The following is a 19886-nucleotide window of genomic DNA, read 5'->3' as shown; positions in this document are numbered from 1 at the left end:
CTGACAGTAAAGACAACCCTGGAACATATAACAATTATTGGAGTGTACAGACCACCAAAGTCAAGTGCAGATGACCTAGAGGAATTCATACATTTCTTGAATGAAACACAGGAGGGAATATTAATATTAGCTGGGGACTTAAATTTACCAGAACAGACTAGAAAAATATTGATTCAACAATATTAGTAAGGAAAATCTTCACGGCATATATTCAAGGACTACAATTGTAAAAAAAAAACTACCAGGGGACGGTGTTCCCAAAGAAATTACTGTAACTTCAAGTCATGTTTTACCACCATTGATGTGCAGTGATCATGGGGTTATAAACGTTAATTTGTTGATAGATAATTCTGCCAAATTTAAGTCTAAGCAAATGCGCAGAAGGTTAATTACAGATTATATGGAAGCAAAACAGTCACTACGTAAAACAAACTGGAGTGAGGTGTTCAGTGGAAAAACTGCAGATGGAATATGGAAAGTTTTGAAAGAGAAATTGTTTGATTGCAAAAAGTAAAAAAAATGTTTAACATCAAGATCTAGGCATACAACATCAGAGGGATGTATTTCCATAAGTACAAGATATCTGATTCAGGTGAGAGACAAAAATATAAGAAATGGAACAGAGGTCAAACTACAACTTTGGAAACTGAAATAAACAAGCTGGACAAACATATTAAGCATAGTGTGAGACAAGATCACGAAAAATTTGAAGAAAATGTATATAAAGATATTGAGCATAATAGAAACCTTTTTATAGATACATAAGATGTGGAAGGAGTAAAGACACACAAAATGATAAAGTGTGTGTACAGATTCTAAAATTTATTCTCAGACATAACAGATTATAGATATATTTACAAAACCTTATGTAAAACAGTTTGGCTCCACAAAAGGGCTAATAAGTTGTATGCGTGAAATCCATGTAACTCCAGATACTGGAATCACATGAGATTATATTTTAAATGAACTGTGCAAACTGTATACAAACAGCACAGGGAGGAGACAGCATTAGTAACAATGACCTGAGAACAATTCAGCAATAACTTACAGTACCATTATATCTAATATTCACTAGGTCATATAAATATGGGGAGATTCCTCAAGATTGGAGACATGCAATTATTAAGCCTGTCTTTAAGGGAAAGGGGAGTAGGACAAACCCAGAGTCATACAGACCCTTAAGTCTACTTTCATGTTGCGGAAAAATAATGGAGAAGGTAATATTGGATAAGTTATTGTCAGAACTGGATAGGTTGAGACTTGAAACCATATATCAGCATGCATATGCTGAAAATAGATCTATTACCACCTGTAACATGATGTTCTATTACAATATAATAACAGCTATGAATGAAAAATTGTGCTGTGATGTAATTTATATAGATTTATCTTCAGCATTTGACAGGGTCATACACAAAACAATGATCAATAAATTAGTACAACTAGGTATTGATGTACTCTTGATAAGATAGATAGTTGCATGGCTTACAAGTAGGACATGGCAAGTATCATACAGAAACTGAACAGGCAAATTCCTTGGTTACAGTCAGGGTGTCCCACAGGGCTCTGTCCTAGGCCCTTACTTGTTTAGACTGCATCTTTCAGACCTTACTTTTTCATCTGTGGTGTTCTACAGTCTATATGCAAATGACCTAAAATTGGGTAAACTGATTATAAATGTTACAGATAAGGCATGTCTGTAAAATAACTTGACTAAATTGACCATCTGGACACAGAAGAATAATATGCTCATAGATACATCAAAAACTAAGTATATGAGATTTGGGAGACATAAATTGAAAGGTGAATATTTAATACAGCACACAGTGATTGAAACTGTAAACTCATTTCAGGACCTGGGTACATGGGTAGATTCAGCTATGAGTTTTTCTAATCATGTCAACCAATTGGTTAATGATAGTTATAGAATTATAGGTTGTATAAAAAGATTTATAAAGTCTAAGAAATCAAAAATAATGAAGTCATTGTTTGTTAGTTACATTAGACCAAAACTTCAGTATAGAATAACAATATGGAAACCCTATAAGAAAACAACCATGAGTAAACTGGAAAGACCACAGAGGAAATATACCAAGGGCATCCATGGATGTGAAAATTTAAATTATTATGAAAGACTAAAATATTTGAACTTGTACAGTGTCTCTTACAGATATCTAAGAGGAGATCTTATTCAGGTATATAGGGTATTTAGAGACAACTACCTCTGGGAATGTTTGGGGTTATCAAAAAGTACTAGAGAATCGTCAGGCAACCTATGCAGAAGATTCTACAGGGATGGGAAGTGTACTAATTGCTTCTCTGAGAGAGTAGCTGATGCATGGAATAGACTACCTAATTACATTAAAGCAAGCACTAGTGTAAATATTTTTAAGAACAGCCTGGACACATTAATTATAGGAACAAGTGTTTTGGTATATTGGCAAACTAGAAAGGCATTAATGCCCGTACCTGAAATATTTGTATTTATGTAAGTGTTTGAGTTCTTTTCATTGATTATTTTTACAATAAACAACATTAATAAAACTATAAACATGAAATAACACGCACAGTAACAGCTGAAAACAAAAAAAGGAACAAAACACTATACAAAGTTTAATAAAATTAAAGTATGCCACATAAAACTTACTGTTGGCGAAAAGTGTTTTCCTCGTTTAATGTTCTTTCAGGAAAAGATCTGTAATATTCTAAAATGTGTAATAGATTTTATTTTTTGAGAATTTAGTATGTGGTGTAGTGTTGTGGAGTTGTGTTCAGTTTACTGAATAGTTATATACAGAGACCACAGCTAATTTTAAAATAAATCAAATTCAAGAAGTATCCCCAAATAATAATGATAAAAAAGTAAATTTATGTAGAAGGCGCAAGAAGAGGTGTAAACAGTGACAGTAGTGCTTGAGATATCCCCTGAAAACAAGCCATGAGTTGACTGGGCCAACCCACTCAACAAAAAGTGAATATATTATTTCATCCCACTAGGTCCATAAAAATATTTCTGTAGATTGAACAGCAGTATCCATGCATGTATATGTACAGGGCCACTGGGTGACTTGAATGCATACATCGGGACAGACAGAACAGGCTATGAGGATTGCCTGGGTCCACATGGGTGGGGTAACAGGAATAAAGGAGAAGCCATTCTAGACTTCAGTCTGGCAAATGACTTGATAGTAGCCAATACAAAGTTCAGAAAAAGAGACCGTCACAATATCACATACAAGAGTAGCCAACATGCAACTCAGGTAGAATTCTTCCTAGTAAGGAAAAGCCAGTGGGGTAGAATCCATGATTGCAAAGTCATCCCAGTGAAACAGTTGGCCCACAGCATAAACTACTGGTTTCCACAATCAGCTGCAAGCAGTGGTCAGAGAAGGCTCTAAGGTCAACAGAGACCAGGCTGAAGACCTAGAAGCAGACTGGAGAGAAAGTACAACAGTTCAAGGAATTATGCTGGGCTCTAGTACCTCAAGAAGAGGAGGAAATAGGTGGAGTTAAACAAGAATGGCAGCACCTAAGAACAGCATGTGTTAGGACTACAGAACAGATATGTGGCCAAGTCACGTATGGAAATAAGGTACATAAGGAAGCCTGATGGTGGAATGCAGACGTCCAGCAAGTGAGCAAAAGAAAAAATGAGTACAGGAAAAAATGGGAGATAGATAAGACCGTCCAGGCTAGGAAGGAATACTGGTTGGCTAACAAAGAAGCTAAAATAGGAGTTGCAATACCAAAGGAGAGGGCATTAGAGCTAATCTATCAACTTCTGGAAAGTGACTCAGTAGGCTGTACAAGGAAACTATATCAGGTTGCAAGACAAAGTCAGAAAGATTAAGAAGATAATCAGACACCCTTCATAGGGGATGCCAGCAACAACCTGCTCACCAGTCCACAGGACATCAAGGCAGATGGAAGGAGTATTTTCAGCAGCTTTTGAATGAAGAAAACCCCACAGAAGCTGTACTGCCCCAGAAACAGCGTACAATGAGAGAAGAAGAGGAGCCCACCCTAGAAGAAGTAAGAATAGCACTAAAGAAAATGAAGTCAGGGAAAGCAGCAGGCTCAGATGAGATCACAGCAGATATGATAAAGATGCTGGGTGAGACAGGGGAGAAATGGTTCCTGAGGGAACTCACAGCAGGGGGAGCGGAAGGCGTATCCCAGATAATTGGACAATAAGCATACTTGTGCCAGTGTACAAGAACAAAGGGGACATCCACAACTGAAAGCAGTTCAGAGGCATCAAACTCCTATCACACTGCATGAAAGTTCTGGAGGGGGTGATTGATAAATGGATATGCAGAGTAGTAGAATGTAAGATGGGAGATAAGCAGTTTAGATTCAGATCGGGATGTAGCACAACTGACCCAATGTTTGCAGTGAGGTAGATAGTTGAGAGGAAGCTAAAGATGAGGAAAGAGTCCAACTGGGCATTCCTAGAATTGGAGAAGGCATATGAAAAGGTCCCAAGAAAGCTGATCTGGGCAGTGCTGTGATGGTTTGACTGACACTAGTGCCTTCAGTTATTCCTACTTACAACCTTTCACATGAGTGGTTTTACCATGTACACCTGTACTGCATTCATTCTTTCTTCCTGTTACTGTTGTTTCACATACCCCTTGCTACAATTCTTTCCACAACTACTATCACTATCAATCCAGTTCATAAAACAGGCTGGCAGTAATCAGCCTTTTTCTTTAAGACAGGCTAGGATAATATGATGTCTATCCCTCCAACCTGTTTGCTAATGTGGTCTGTCACCATTATGAACAGCAGTGGGCTCAGAACTGAACCCTGTAAATACCAACTCCCAGCAACAGTGAGGAATTCAAATATCTACTGTTATGGATAAGTGCTGCTTACACAACTGCACTATGTCCAGCATTACCAATGCTGTAGTGGCTTTTAGGTTATATGGGTTGATTATCAAAGCCTATACTTCCTAGGAAGGGACGGCTGGCATAATGGTTAAGGTCTTAACCTCACAGATATAAATTACATGGTTTGATTCTGACCTCTGCCAATTGGCTAAGCCTGCAATAGTCTGCAGACTGTAGTACTTATCTATGAACCTATGATATGGATCCAGCAACCCCTGGAGGATGGTCACCGAAAAAACAGTCCTGAATTTAGACAAAAAAATTCAGTATGTAATTCCTTGTACATGTACATACAGAGGACTATGTAGCTGTCTCTAGAAAGCTTCTAGAGTCTACCCTTCACAATATGTCATCAAAGAAAAAAGGCTTTCAGACAGTATGCCTTAATAATGGAAGTAGTTTATTATGCTTCGTTAAAAAGGCAATGACCAATCAAAGCAAAGTAGAAACAGTCTGTTTGACACGGGCTGGCCTTAATCCCAACAAAAGAAATAAATAGCCAATTGGCCTTTCTACAGGATTAGATTCTGTCAATATAGTACCCAAATTGCCTATGCGTGTCCAGAGTATGAGTAATCTTTCCTCTAATGTTCTGAGGTTTAGGAAAGAACACAGACAGACTGATGGTTTGGTTAAAAAAAACTGAAATAATCTTGGGTATGAATGAAGGATTTGTTCTTACTCATACCATATCCTAAAAACAGACCAAATAGGATTAACCCCAAAGAATTAGCAACTCACAGCTCATCTTGCAGGTGTCAGAGCAAAGAGAGGAACAGTTTTCCACAGAATGAAACTTGAATCTGCATGATGTGCAGGCTCAGGAGGAGAAGTGGTTAGGTTTTCCAGCAGAAGGTTAAGATCTCAAGAAGGAACAATGTGTTTACATTGTGATCTCAAGTGAAACTTACCTGTCAGATAATGTTTTACTAAGAAAACATTGAAAAGAGAGAAGGATCCATGGGCAAACATACTGAATTTGCCACAAGACAGACCAAGAATAGGAGTGTGAAGGCCAGAGGCTAATAACTCTCACAAATATTTGAGCACCAGTGGTAAACTCATAGTAAGGCCCCTGGTTATTAGGCCTACCCACCAACTAGAAAATATCTTTCATATGTCAAGATAAGATTTTCTATTAGTAGAATTTCTTGCCTCCTTTAGTACCTGCTGCACATCCTGTAAAATAAGGTGCCTAAAACATATCATATTCCACAAAGATAATTTTAGATGTTTTAGACTGGGGTGTATCAAACTCCCCTCATCTTGTGTGAATAGATCCCGCTTCCAGTACTTGCTGTTGGCCAGTTCCATCAAAAGGGAGAACCAATACTGCCTGGGTCAAAAAGGGGTCACCACAAATACTTCTGAGGAGTCCCTTTGAATCTACAGAATTACCCTGCGTTATCAGTGAAAGGGTTGAAATGCATAAGGAAACTATTTCCTGCACAGTAATGAAAAAAACATGTATGAAGTTGTTTGTTTTGAAAGCAGACTATCACATCTATTTGATGTACTCCCCCAGGACCGGATCCATAGCTGGAAGATCCCTTCATTCAATAGCATTTGTGAGGGTCTGTACTGGCCCTGCTCAGTTTGTCTGCCATTATGTTTTGCTCTGACAGAATGTAATATGCTTAGAGGGTTAAAGAATGCTAAACACCTACTTCCCAAGCCATCATAGCCAGCCTGTATAGAGGGTATGACATTATGCTGTCTAACATGCTGAAGTACTACCTCATTGTGGTGTTGTCTACGGTCATAAGGTGAGGTACAGGAAAGCAAAGATAATTAAGAGATTAAAAGGCATGGATCACAGCCCAGATCTCTTTTAAAATAATGTGCTTTGGTCTGTCTGAAGAATCTTGAAGACCTTGTACCTTTACCCTCACAGGAACTACCCTCCAAGGAAATTGAGGCATGTGTAGATACAGATTAACTTGGAGGCTGAGGAGAAAAGGGGGTACACATAATTGCTTGAATTTCTGACTCCATTAGTGAAGTTCCATAAATAAAAAGCCCTAAATAGGTATTTGAAGGATGCAAGTGTTGGGTCCACAGGTTTTTTAGATTCTACAGAATCTTTGTCATGTAGAACCTAGTTAGAGACATCATGACAAACAAAGATGCCATGACCCCCAGAATCGTGGGAAACTCTCTCAGGAAGGTTCTCGTGACAAAAGTCCATCTCACAAGTCAAAAACTTTTGCAGCAGAGTGTCTATAAGACAATCTGGTATGGAATGGTGAAGGAGCATTTCTGAATGTTTATCTGGAAGTACAGAGTGGTCAGAAGAATAGAAACCCATGTTAAGAACTCTGACATCTGTGAAAAAATTCTGAAAAGGTAAATGTCTCATCCAAAAAAGGAAGAAAAAGGAGTACTCTTTTGCCTGCTATAAGCTAAGGCTGTTGCTAGAACTTTGTAAACGTTTGAAGACAATCCAAAACACCCAAAAGCAAACGTTAAATCACAAATTATGTAGAATACTCAATTGAAGGAAACACTCTCCAGTAATATAAAAACAGTTGAAATTTATTCAGAACGTTATCCAAACGGTAAGCGCTTTCACAATAACACACTATTGCTTCATCAGACGTATGAAGCAATAGTGTGTTATTGTGAAAGCGTTTACCGTTTGGATAACGTTCGGAATAAATTCCAACTGTTTTTATATTACTGGAGCGTGTTTCTTTCAATTGGGTATTCTACATGTTTGAAGACAAGTAAAATAACAAAAAAGCAAGCAGGCTGTAAGTACTCCAAACCACACTATTTATTGTGAGCGCTTTCATCAGAGACAATGCTCCAACTTAATCAGACAAAAGAAAAGACAACAATTAACCACTTTATATACTTACAAGTGGATGCAATTAAACCAATCACAAATTAATCATCAGTAAATTACATTCACTAATTCATGTAGGGTTAGAAAGACATCTAACTCCATTATGTCAACAGTAAACAATTCAACTAATACAAAATATCTTCTCCATTTACAATGTGTATACTTAAAACCATATACAAAACATATCAAAAACCTATACATAAATACATGCACATAATCAAAATATATGTTGAAAATTAAAAATTAACAAGGTATAATACCCTTTCAGCTAAAATACTAGGGGAGCTAAAAACATAGTTGATACAAGTGTGAGTAATAATAAAGTAAAAATTAAAAATTAAAAATTGCATGATATTTACTTAATTATTCAGACATTTAAAAATGCAACTTATGTACATAAATATATATATATATATATATATATATGTGTGTGTGTGTGTGTGTGCGTGTGTGTGCGTGTGTGAATAAGGGATCAAAAAGCATGGTCCAGTAGACAAGTATATATGAATGCAACAAATCCACAAGGACCTGAATAATCCCCCATTCAGACCCATAGTGGATGGGAGGGGGTCTATTATGCATGCAAGTGCTAAACTTGTGGACAATAAGTTAAAACCTTATATAAAAAATGAACCAAAAATCTGCCATGACTCATGGAGTTTCCACGAGAACATCAACAATTTAGAATTCAATGAGAATTTTATCTTCCTCATGGTAGATATTAAAGATCTCTACACAATGATACCACAAGAGTTAGGTTAGAGAATTCTTGATCATGAAGGGGATGGATGGTGGAGAAATTTATGTAATCGAAACCCATCTAGAGATAGTCTTGTCTAACAATTTTGTATGGTTTAATGGGCAATTTTTTCTTCAGAAAACAGGTATTGCAATGGGTTCACCCTGTGGTAACAGTTTCGCCAACTGCGTGATGGCCTACTGGGAGAGAGTTTTTTTTTTTGTTTAACAACACAATGTTCAAAGATTATGTGGTTTGGTATACAAAATACCAGAATGACATGCGTTTCATTTGGAAAGGTGAGGCCACCCGTATTGAGTCCTTTATTGCAGATATTACCACTTTAACAGAGTTTCTGGAGCTTACATTCCAAGTGGGCATAGATTCCATTAACTTTTTAGATGTATATCTGTTTAAAGATAGGGTGAATAGTAGATATCCAACCACCATCTATCGTAAACCCACTTACTCGAATGCTTTTTTACATTTTTCAAGCGGCCATCCTTACCATCAGAAGAAGGCGGTTGTCAAGGGACAGGTAGTTACATTGTCAAGTGACAATGATTACATGATAGAATGTGATTTGTTAAAATCTATGTTCCTCAAGAGAGGGTACCCACTAAGTTTTCTTGAACACATCTTCCATGAGGTAAATACTAAAAGGCTGTCAGGGTATTTTGGACCTATTGTACACAAAGGCTATGAAGCAATATATAATACATCTTTTGAACAGCCAATTCAAAAGAGGGCAGACCCATCACTTGATACAGGCACAAGCTTTCTTGTTACCTATTCTACAGATTCCAAAATCATTAGGGACATTCTTTTTAAGAATTGGACCATACTTTTGGAAGAAAATGGTCTTAATAAAATATTGGAAGCAGCCCGACAATTCATGTATAGGAGGGGAGCCAATATGAAATGCCTGTTAGAGAAACAGAGAAAAATATGCAAGGGCAGTTTTGGTATGGCAAAATGTGGTAGTTGCCCTCACTGTAAATTTATTAAAATGGGCAACAAACTTTGTATTAGGGACAGAACATACAATATAGAAGGCAAATTTAACTGCAACACCAAAGGGGTAGTCTATGTAGCCTTATGCGAGGGGTGCGCATCGTACTACATTGGCAAAAACCGAAAGAAAAGTAAAACAAAGGATAAACGAACACCAGTACAGCATACACAAACAGATTACTACAAATGCGTTGGCAAAACACATCTTAGATTACCCCACTCACAAGTTTGTGTTTGCAGTAATACAACAGTTAGAACATAATATACGAGGAGGTCCATGGGGAACTTAAACTTGAGGAATGTGAGCTTATGTGTTAAGTTTGCACAATGGCCCACATACCTCCTGGCTTTAATGAATATGTATCAATCAAATGCCTTTTAAAGCTTAAAGCACTTGCTAGGTAGTGCCTATAGCTTGTGGACCAGCACTTTAGTTTTTCTAACTAAGTGTTTAAGTATATTTTGTATGCCTTTCTACAGTAAGTGTCACATTGGCCTTTGTTGGCCTACCTACACTCAGTGTCATATTTACCATAAGGTTGCATTCATATATATTTGTCTACTGGACCATGCTTTTTGGTCCCTTACTCACACACACACATACATACATACATATATATATATATATATATATATATACATACATATATATATATATACACACACACACATACATATATATATATATATATATATATATATATATATATATATATATATATATATATTCATGTACATAAGTTGCATTTTTAAATGTCTGAATAAGTAAAAATCATGCAATTTTCAATTTTTTATTTTTACTTTATAATTACTCACAGTTGTATCAACTATGTGTTTAGCTCCCCTAGTATTTTAGCTGAAAGGGTATTATACCTTGTTAATTTTTAATTTTCAATGTATATTTTTATTATATGCATGTATTTATGTATAGGTTTTTGATATGTTTTGTATATGGCTTTAAGTATACACACTGTAAATGAAGAAGATATTTTGTATTAGTTGAATTGTTTACTAAAGGAGTTAGATGTTTTTATAACCCTACTTGAATTAGTGAATGTAATTTACTGATGACTAATTTGTGATTGGTTTAATTGCATTCACTTGTAAGTGTATAAAGTGGTTAATTGTTGTCTTTTTTTTTTGTCTGATGAAGTTGGAGCATTGTCTCTGATGAAAGTGCTCACAGTAAATAGTGCGGTTTGGAGTACTTACATCCTGCTTGCTTTTTTGTTATTGCTTGCTTTTTTGTTATTTTACCAGTTTGTTATTTTTTGGAGTTCTTTTAATGTTTGAAGACAAGAACTTGGTGTTAAACTGTGCTGTTAGCATTAATGTGAAATGTTAGACTAATAAATTAGAACAATGCCAACATGTTGTTTTTCTCTCCTTTGAAGAGTGTGGAGCCCAGCCCAGTTCCTGGAGTCTTACTTCACATACTGAATCAGCTGCTGCTCGAAAGATGTTGCCTAACAGCTTTCTGCAATCTTTGGCTATATACTTGGGTATTGTTACTGTGTATTGCAGAACGTTTACTTTTTTGGTATGAGAAAAATGTCCTTCAACATTACTGAAGCACTACATAAATGCCTACTACTTTTCATTAGATATTTAACTTCATTGTTAGCTATATTACATTTGCTTCTTGTCCCTGTTACACAATTTTGTGACAAAGGCTATGATTTTATTTTAAACCAAAATGTCTCTTTTGGAGTAAAACTTTTTGGTCAGAAACACAAAGCATTTAGGTGCATTTTTTGTTGACGACCAGCTGAACTTCAGTATTAACACTGTTGTGAGGAAAATTCACTGAACTGTAAAAATGTATTATGTGCAACCTCAAGGTGCCCTGAGGTACTGTTGCCATTGTTCAAGTACCTTGTAAGATCATAAATAAAATACAGTGTTTTGTGTTTATACTATCAATAGCACACAAGAATATGAGTGAATAACATACTTTAATTTAAAAAAAAATCTGCTGTGGAAGCTGTCCTGAACATTTGAAATTAAGTCAGTGCACTTACAGGAAGAATAGAGGAAGCCTTACAATTGTATTGAAAAGCAGCACAAATACAGCTTTCACGTATACAACATTAGGAACAATCTCATAGGTTCATACTAGGCTATCTGCCCTGGGGCATTTATAAGCCTAGCCCGATTTTACGCCACCCCTTGATTTGAGTATACTGTGCCCTTTTTAAAGTTTAGTTTACTGTGCCTCTGTCTAATAGTGACACGGAAGTAATCCCCGGGACAAACCTACGATCCCCCATCCACTCATCAAGATTCTTCTTGAAGAGAGTCAGTGAGGTGCTCTGCCTAACATGAATTGGAATTCTATTCTAGAGCGAAGGGAGCCTCTGGGTTATGAATCTGTCCCTCCAGCATGTTCTATTTATTTCTGTGCTGAGGTTCAAGTCCCTCGAGCGCGTGGCTCTAAGGGATTTAGATTTACTGAGGTGGAGCATGTCCATTAATTCTGGGTTGGACATAGCTTTATATGTCAGGCATAGATCGCCTCGAAGTACGTGGTATGCAACTGAGTAGAGTTGGAGTTTTTTTAACCGAGCAGCATATGGCATCTGTTTGAGTCCCTTGATCCTCCTGGTGAGGTACTTTTGGGGTCTTTCTAATTGCTGCAGGTGTTGGGTAAGGTACATCCCAAAGGGGGGCATTGTATTCTATGATGGGCCTGATGAGGGATGAATGGGCACGATTACCTCTCTTGATCTAGATGTGAATCCTTTCATGATGAGGTGGGCTATGTAGAAGGTCTTTCTAACCACTTTGGCAATGTGGTTATCAAAGGAGAGATTGCTATCAACTTGGGTCCCCAGATCCCTAATTACTTTCTCTGTACTTAATGGGTTACCACCTATGTGGTAATTTGTGGGCACATTGTTTTTGCCAAAGGGTATGACTATATACTTTTTGGCATTTAGCTTTAGACCATGGCTCTGGCACCAGTTATCCGTCTCTATGAGACCTTTTTGAAGGATGTTTGTGTCAGCTGGAGAGTCGATTATGGTGCCCAGTTTGCAGTCATCTGCGAACTTGGTGAGCCAAAGTCCTCCCACGTTGGCCTGTACCTCAGAAAAGTAAATACCGAACAAGAGAGGTCCCAGGACAGAACCTTGTGGGGTGCCACTTCTGACCGGTTTCGAGTCTGACATGGCTCCAGCAACTCTGACTCTGTGGGTTCTGTCTTTGAGCCAGTTTGCGACCCATCTTGTGACATAGGGGTTTATATTTAGGCTGGATAGCTTATCTATGATGCCCGAGTGGGGTATTGTGTCAAATGCCTTTGCGAGGTCCAGATAGGCTGTGTGGACTACCTTCCCTTCATCTATGGCCTTGGTGACTGTTTCGAAAAAGTCGGCCAGGTTCAAAAGGCAAGATCTGCCCTTGACGAAGCCAAATTGGGTAGGATCTAGTGTCTGTAGGTCCCCAATGTCTTTGTTTATGAGTTCTATGATGATCCTCTCCATAGCCTTGCAGACTAGGCTAGTCAGGCTTATGAGGCGATAGTTTTCAGGGTCCACAGAGGCGCCATCTTTGTGGAGTGGGACCACTGTTGCTGTACGCCATTCTTTGGGCACATATCCTGTAGTGAGGCTGAGACTGTACAGCAGTTTTACTTGAGGGATTAGTTCTTCTTTGAGTTCATGTAAGACGCAACCCGGGACGCCATCTCGTCCCATGGAAGCAGTGTTTTTTGCTTTGGAGAGGGCGGCCTTCACCTGGGCATCAGAGATGTTTGGGAGGCTGCACTCTGCCAGGATAGATACATGCTATTTTGGGGGGAGGGGGTGGAGAAGTTTGCACTGGGCCTGTCTGCCAGGATATTGGTGATGTCTGTGGGTTCAGTGTATTTTTTGTTGTTTAGAATCAACTCAGAACAAGTCTGGGAGTTGCATCCCAGGTTCCTAACATAACTGAAAAAAGCCTTATGATTGTCTTTAGTGTCCTGTGCAATTTTTCTCTCGAAGCTGGCCTTGGAGGATTTTGTGAGGGATCGTAATTTTTTGCTAGTACTGATCAGAGATGCCTTCCCTTTTAGGGATTTTGCTCTATCATGTAGTAGCTTCCTCCTTCTGTTGTACAGTTTATTTATGGCTGGGGTCCACCAGATGGACGCCTGCCTTTGGATGATTGGGTCTTGATTTTGTTTGGGATAGCATGATCCATGCATTCCTGGAGATGTCCGTAGAATGCGTTTATATAGGATTCTGCAGTTTGGGCCGTAGTTTCCACTGGCTCTGGGGCCTTGAAGGATTCCACTTCAGTTTTGAGAAGTGTGAAGTTCGCTTTTGAGAAGTTTTTCCACTGTGGTTTTCTGGGCTGGGGGTGGGGTCGGGATGTGGATATCCAGTGAAATTAATTTATGGTCTGATCTTACCAATGAGGGATATACTTCTGGTATGGAGCATAGAGTCCCCATGTTGGTAATGATCAGGTCTAGTATGTTTTCCCCTCTTGTGGGAGTGGTGAATAGTTGTTCCATAGCATTTGAGTTTATAAATTCCAGGAACCTTTGGGCTAAGGTGCTGGGGCTTGAGTAATGCTCCCAGTCTATGTTTGGGTAGTTGAAGTTGCCCAATATAATGGTGTTCGGAGAGATCTTCATGTTCTCCAATGTTTTCAGGAAAGCCGAGTGGGATTCCTGACTTTGAGAGGGTGGTCTGTAGGATGCTATAAACTGAAAAGCAGTCTTGCCCACTGTCAGTTGCACATGGATGTTCTCCAGTACTTCGTGCAATGCCACTAACCTGGAGGTGTGGATATCCATGATAAATATGGAAACTCCCCCTCCTTTTGTGGTTCGGTCCGGGTTTTGGGGCCGAAAAGCATGATATGAGGTATAACCTGGTAGTGCTGGGGTGCTCTCTGGAGCCTTGAACCAGGTTTCTGTCACTGCACAGATATCGATGTTCTCCATACTGAGGAGAGCTTCGAGTGCATGCATCTTGAGGTAAAGACTTCTGGCGTTTAGCAGCATTACCCTTAGTTTCTTGTTCCTTGTGCTGTCTATGGAGGTGGGTTTGACTTTTGAGCCTTGCCTAAAAAAGGCACTATGGGGGTGGCAAGAGCCTTTGCCAATATCTGAAAGCCCAGGGGTGACAGGTGCAAGCCGTCCCTAGCGAAGCAACGTGGCTTGTCGAGCATGTCATCCCAGGCTGACAGACACTGGATCCCCTTTGAATGACACCAAAATTTTAGCCAATGGTTAAAATCGATCATTTTGTCTTTATACTGTGGCATCATTCTCCTTTCAGAAATGGGCAAATATGATGTGAGCTTAAAGCAAAACTTTTTTTCACCACAGGGTAGCTTCTGTATGGCACGGACTGCCTACAAATAAAACAGAATTGACAAGCCTGCATACATTTAAAGATTAGTTAGCTTTACCGTTTGGAAATGGCATATACAAACTGGCTTATGCAATGCACAGAATCCTACGAGTCTGCTGGAAAAGAAACATTAAGTGGAGACTGTGATGTCTGCACTCAGGTTTAAGGCTGAAGTTGTGTATCCATTTGTAGCTTTAATGTCCTGTGATGCACTATCAGGTTGTCATTTTAAAATGTCCATAGCTTAAGCTTAGCTCCTAGCCAAAAAGATCCTATAAAAAGTTGTGGCAATGTCTGGTGGGGGGCTGTCTTGCTAATCACTTACATATGACAGTATTTTTACTAAGTTCTGTATCAAAAGAATCAATGGGTTTTAATTTACTGTCCATTTTCAGAAACATTGTTTTGGGCTGCCACTCAAAATTTCTACAGAAAAATTGGATATGGTTTCCTACCAGTTACATCACACTCAGAAACCCTGCTATCCAACATACCAAATCACTGCTTATTATGACTTCAGACAGGCAACTTAACTGATTATATTGTGCCTTGGAAAGTTCTGACTCAGTTTTGTTATTACGGAAATAAAAAAACATAATTGTTTCTACTCAGATCCTTCATGCCCTCTTAAAACCTGGAATACAGCACCACCACCTATCAGCAGTCAGTACATGTGCTGTGTGAGTATGAATGAGGTGCCCCATTCAAGACTAGTTCCCTTGACTTACACTCAGTGACTTCAAGGATAGGCTCCTGTTCTTCTGCAAACCTGAAACAGATCAAGAAGGTAAGCAAAGAATGACTTTGTCAACTATTCTTTAAAGTGGGACAGCAATAAATACCTCAGTAAGGACAAGCTGTGGGACAGCAATAAATACCTCAGTAAGGACAAGCTAAGCAGCGTACACTATCAGTCCTTGCTGCTGCTACAGCTCTAAAGGCACTATGGGGGTGGCAAGACTCAAAAGGTAAAACCGCCCATAAGAAAAAACATATTGTTCCATACTGAACAGAAGTAGGCACACTACAGCTTTCTGGATCCCTGATTTCACAACGAATACTGGTCATTTCCTGAGTATGAACTTTTCGGTTCATCACCATTCCCTGGTACTCCTAAAGCCTGTTGCCATAAATAAGAGACATGTCTATACACAATATGTTCAACATGATTTATATGCAATTAGAACATATTATTTATTTTCTTTCAATGTGTACAGGAAACCACCAAGTATGCTATGGTCTCATGGAACATTAACTTTTAGCATTACTTTGACCTGCTGGAACCGATAAGATACTCATGTATGTATTTTCCTGTACTGTACATATACTTTTATGACTAGGGAAGTTTTTGAAAGCTAAGTAGAACCCCATTTTCCTTTTTTACATCTTAACAGTTTTGTGATTCCATAATTTTTTCTTGATTTTTTTTTACATTAATGTTTTCTCAGTATGTAATCATGAAGCAGAAATTACAAAACTTTTTTGGCAGTATCTTAAGCATGTTTCCATACAATGTTGAGAGCCACACTGTTTGTAAGGTGCAGAGATGCTAATAAACAGGCAAATATCCAAATACTCCTACACTATTTTGGGGGCTATGGATAATAGTCCTTAGTCTGAGCATCCTCTGGTGTCAGTTTCATTGCCTGAAAAATAAGCCAGGGAATTGATCTGGCAACCAGAAAAATGGCGGCTGTTCCACGTCTGAAGCCCCGGGATGAAAGATACAAAATGAATGACTGCAGAAGGAAACTTTCTATGAAAATACCTAGCATTGACTTAGTAAGTTAACATATTTTTCTAAACACTTTAATCATACACATTTAACTAATAAATGTACTGAACTGCCTAAATTGTATGAGCTGTTTCATGTAGCCTTCCAGCTCAAATTTTAGTTTTTAGGATTCTAGTGCCGTCTGAAATGATTTACACTAAGCCTAAGGACAATGAAGCTTATTCAACATGCCACACAAGTTTAATTTAACATATTTATTAACTGAGTACATGAACTAGTCCCCTGTAAACCTTCATGATTAGCGACATAAGGGCATGAATAGTATTTTCCCCTACAGATATGCACATACATATATGTATGCATACACATCTGCACATACTGCTTGGAGCAGCCTGCTATTATGAATTTTTTCACAGGTGGGAAGAAACCAGCATACCCAGAAACACCAACACGGATACAGAAAGAATAAGGAAACTCCTCACAGACAATAACCAGAGGTCAGGAAGAAATCCTGAACTTGGGAGCTGTGAAGCAAAAACTTTTTACCATTAAGGCATCGTGATTCTAGGATTTCCTGGATATTCTGCTACATATGACCCAAATAACTAATCTGGATCATTTTATCCTATGGATGCTTATGTCTCATTTTTAACTTTAGTGTATCACTGCTCACTTGAGACACCTGCATTGACTTGCATGGTATTGTATGATGTTTTGTTACAGCTGTGGAACTGTAATTACTTCATTAATACTGAGGGTATCATTTAGCAACACTTGATATACAGACCAATGAGAACTTGCTCATGCTTAGTCCCAAGATAAACAAACTGCAGTACATTTAATACTGTAAAATAATCAGACATACGTAAAGAATAAAACATGAAATGCTATGAAAAGAGACAGGAAAACAAAACTGTTATTAAATGGTTAAAGAATCATGTTAAGCTGGTCATGAAACCAGGAATAATGAGTTTCATGCAAGCTTACCTGTTCCACGTAGCATTTGCTCCAGCACGTCGCTGTTGGGTTCCCCGTTCATCCAACACTGTCTGATCTCTGTTGCCCAGATCGGTTAGACTGGGTGAACTCATGAACTTCAACCTGCGGAGAGTCCTCATAGTCAATGTGTGTGTGTCTGTGTCTGTGTGTATGTGTCTGCACACACACTAAAGAAACATCTTTATGTACTTTTTGACTTCTCAAAAAAGTGAAACCAGATGAGGAACTTAAAAAAGAAAATGAGCCAGCTTTCTCAGTGCATACCTCCGTAGCAAAAGAAATAAGCCTATAATCTTAAGATTTGTGTCATAAACTGTGGTTAATGTTTTCCTAGTTCAAAAGAAAGCAGAAGTATTCACACATTCCACCAGCTTTATGTAGAAGAGAGACTTTAACAATTCAGGTTGGCCTTCTCAAGTCACAGCATGAGGAAGTCCTACTGGCATGTAACAAATCCCACCCACCTCAGCACACAGCATGAATTAACATGCTTTCTGCATGGTGAAAATGAATCAAAGAACTGCAAAGCCAATGAAAGATGAAAAATATGACTGACACTGCCTTGCAGCATTACTGGTAAGTTTCACAATGACTTCACCCATCCATTACACAATACAGAGTATACATACAGTCACTCAGCATTTATAACCTAAAGTGTTACGGACTTCAGACTCACTTAAAATTATAAGTAGACAAGCTTGACCTCTGTAAAGCTGCTTAATTCTTGGTCGACATTCATGAAAGTGAAACAGGGACATTTGAATCTGACTGAAACAAGCTAAGCATGTGGCATCTGCATTAAGGGCTAGACTGTAACTTATGAAATGACTACTTTTAATGGGAAAGAAAAGCAAATTAATGTTGTGTGCCTGCTATATAAGCTAGGAATAAATTAATGGAGCTAGGAGTTTGTGTAGTATACAGGCTAAGCATTTTCGATTTTGTAGTACAGTTAGACGCATTCGTTATTTATTTGTTTTGCTACATACTGATAAAAACAAACACATGAGTTAAGCTAACACAAAATCCAGAGCTTCTATTACAGCCACTTTCAGTCATAAATCATCCATAAGAATAATATAGCTTGAACATATTCACATTACATGGTCATTGACTTGCCTAATCACAGAATGAACTGACAAAATGAGACGTGCTTATTGTGAAATATTGTTAAAAGTTCTGTATTCTGTAAAACAGTCAGCTATATTTCAACATTTCAAAAACTGAACTTCCATTTTTAGACACTTCCTTTGTATATGACACATTCTCAGAATGGCATGCAAACCTGCTTGTAAGTAGGTATTCCTTCTACTTACCTGAATATGTGTGTGTGTGTGTGTGTATATATATATATATATATATATATACATATATATATATATATATATATATATATATATATATATATATATATAAAATGTTATAGATTGATAAACATACATATATAACTCACACATACTTCTTCTTCTTGGCTTTTCCCGGTTAGGGGTCGCCACAGCGGATCACCTGTCTGCTCATGATTGGCAGTGGAGTTTTACAGTGTCGAGTTGCCAGCCTGGCGCCCAACCTTCCACAGAAGGAACACACACACACACACGCACTCACACCTACGGCCAATTTAGAGTGTCCAATCCATCTGCAGCATGTCTTTGGGATGTGGGAGGAAACCGGAGCACCCGGAGGAAACCCACGCGACCACAGGGAGGACATGCAATCCGCACAGAAGGCACCCCAGCCGAGGATCACACCGGAGAACCTCTTGTTGTGAGGTGACACAATACACAAAAATACACACATATATACACGTACTCACAAACACACATGTTTACATGTAAAAGTATAAGTGGAGAATCTTTGATCTCTGTAAAACTACTTAATATATATATATATATATATATATATATATATATATATATATATGTGTGTGTGTGTGTGTGTGTATGGTATATGTGTGATGTCAAGTTACATTGCTTCACTTCACATTTGAAAAGTTTCTTCCCACAATATTGTGTAATCCTTGAGTCAACATATCTAGAGTTGGGGTCTATATTTCTTCAGTGAAAGACGCATTCAGCAAATATGTCTTCATTGCACACCTGCCACTGAAATTAACTTCTGCAAGGCACAGAATTTTTCCCACGGTTCAGAAACACTAGCCCACCAAATGTACGGAACACAAAAAACACTAAATCAAATCCACCTAAGTGGGGGGCTTCACCTCCCACACCCCCCTAACTATATATACAAACTCCGAGATCGCACTACAGTGGGGAAAAGGGCAAAGTTGAGAGGATGGCCAAGTGTTTCC

General features: G+C 38.3%; 1 protein-coding gene across 2 annotated transcripts in view; it reads right to left on the bottom strand.

The window, feature by feature from the left end:
* The window catches only part of PRR5 (proline rich 5), a 1930091-nt gene that overhangs the window by 1800567 nt on the left and 109638 nt on the right, over positions 1-19886 (bottom strand). The window contains exon 2 of one of the 2 annotated variants that reach the window (XM_044088087.1): positions 17567-17680. In XM_044088087.1, coding sequence (XP_043944022.1) covers positions 17567-17680 — 114 coding nt within the window. Of the gene's footprint in view, positions 1-17566; positions 18014-19886 lie in introns of those variants that run through there. The other variant, XM_044088086.1, reaches the window with a different exon arrangement.

Source organism: Protopterus annectens, chromosome 11.part0, assembly GCF_019279795.1.
Source record: "Protopterus annectens isolate FY-2018-M chromosome 11.part0, PAN1.0, whole genome shotgun sequence".
Taxonomy (NCBI): domain Eukaryota; kingdom Metazoa; phylum Chordata; order Ceratodontiformes; family Protopteridae; genus Protopterus; species Protopterus annectens.
Note: the sequence above shows the minus strand (reverse complement) of the source record. Positions and strands in the feature narration are given on the sequence as shown.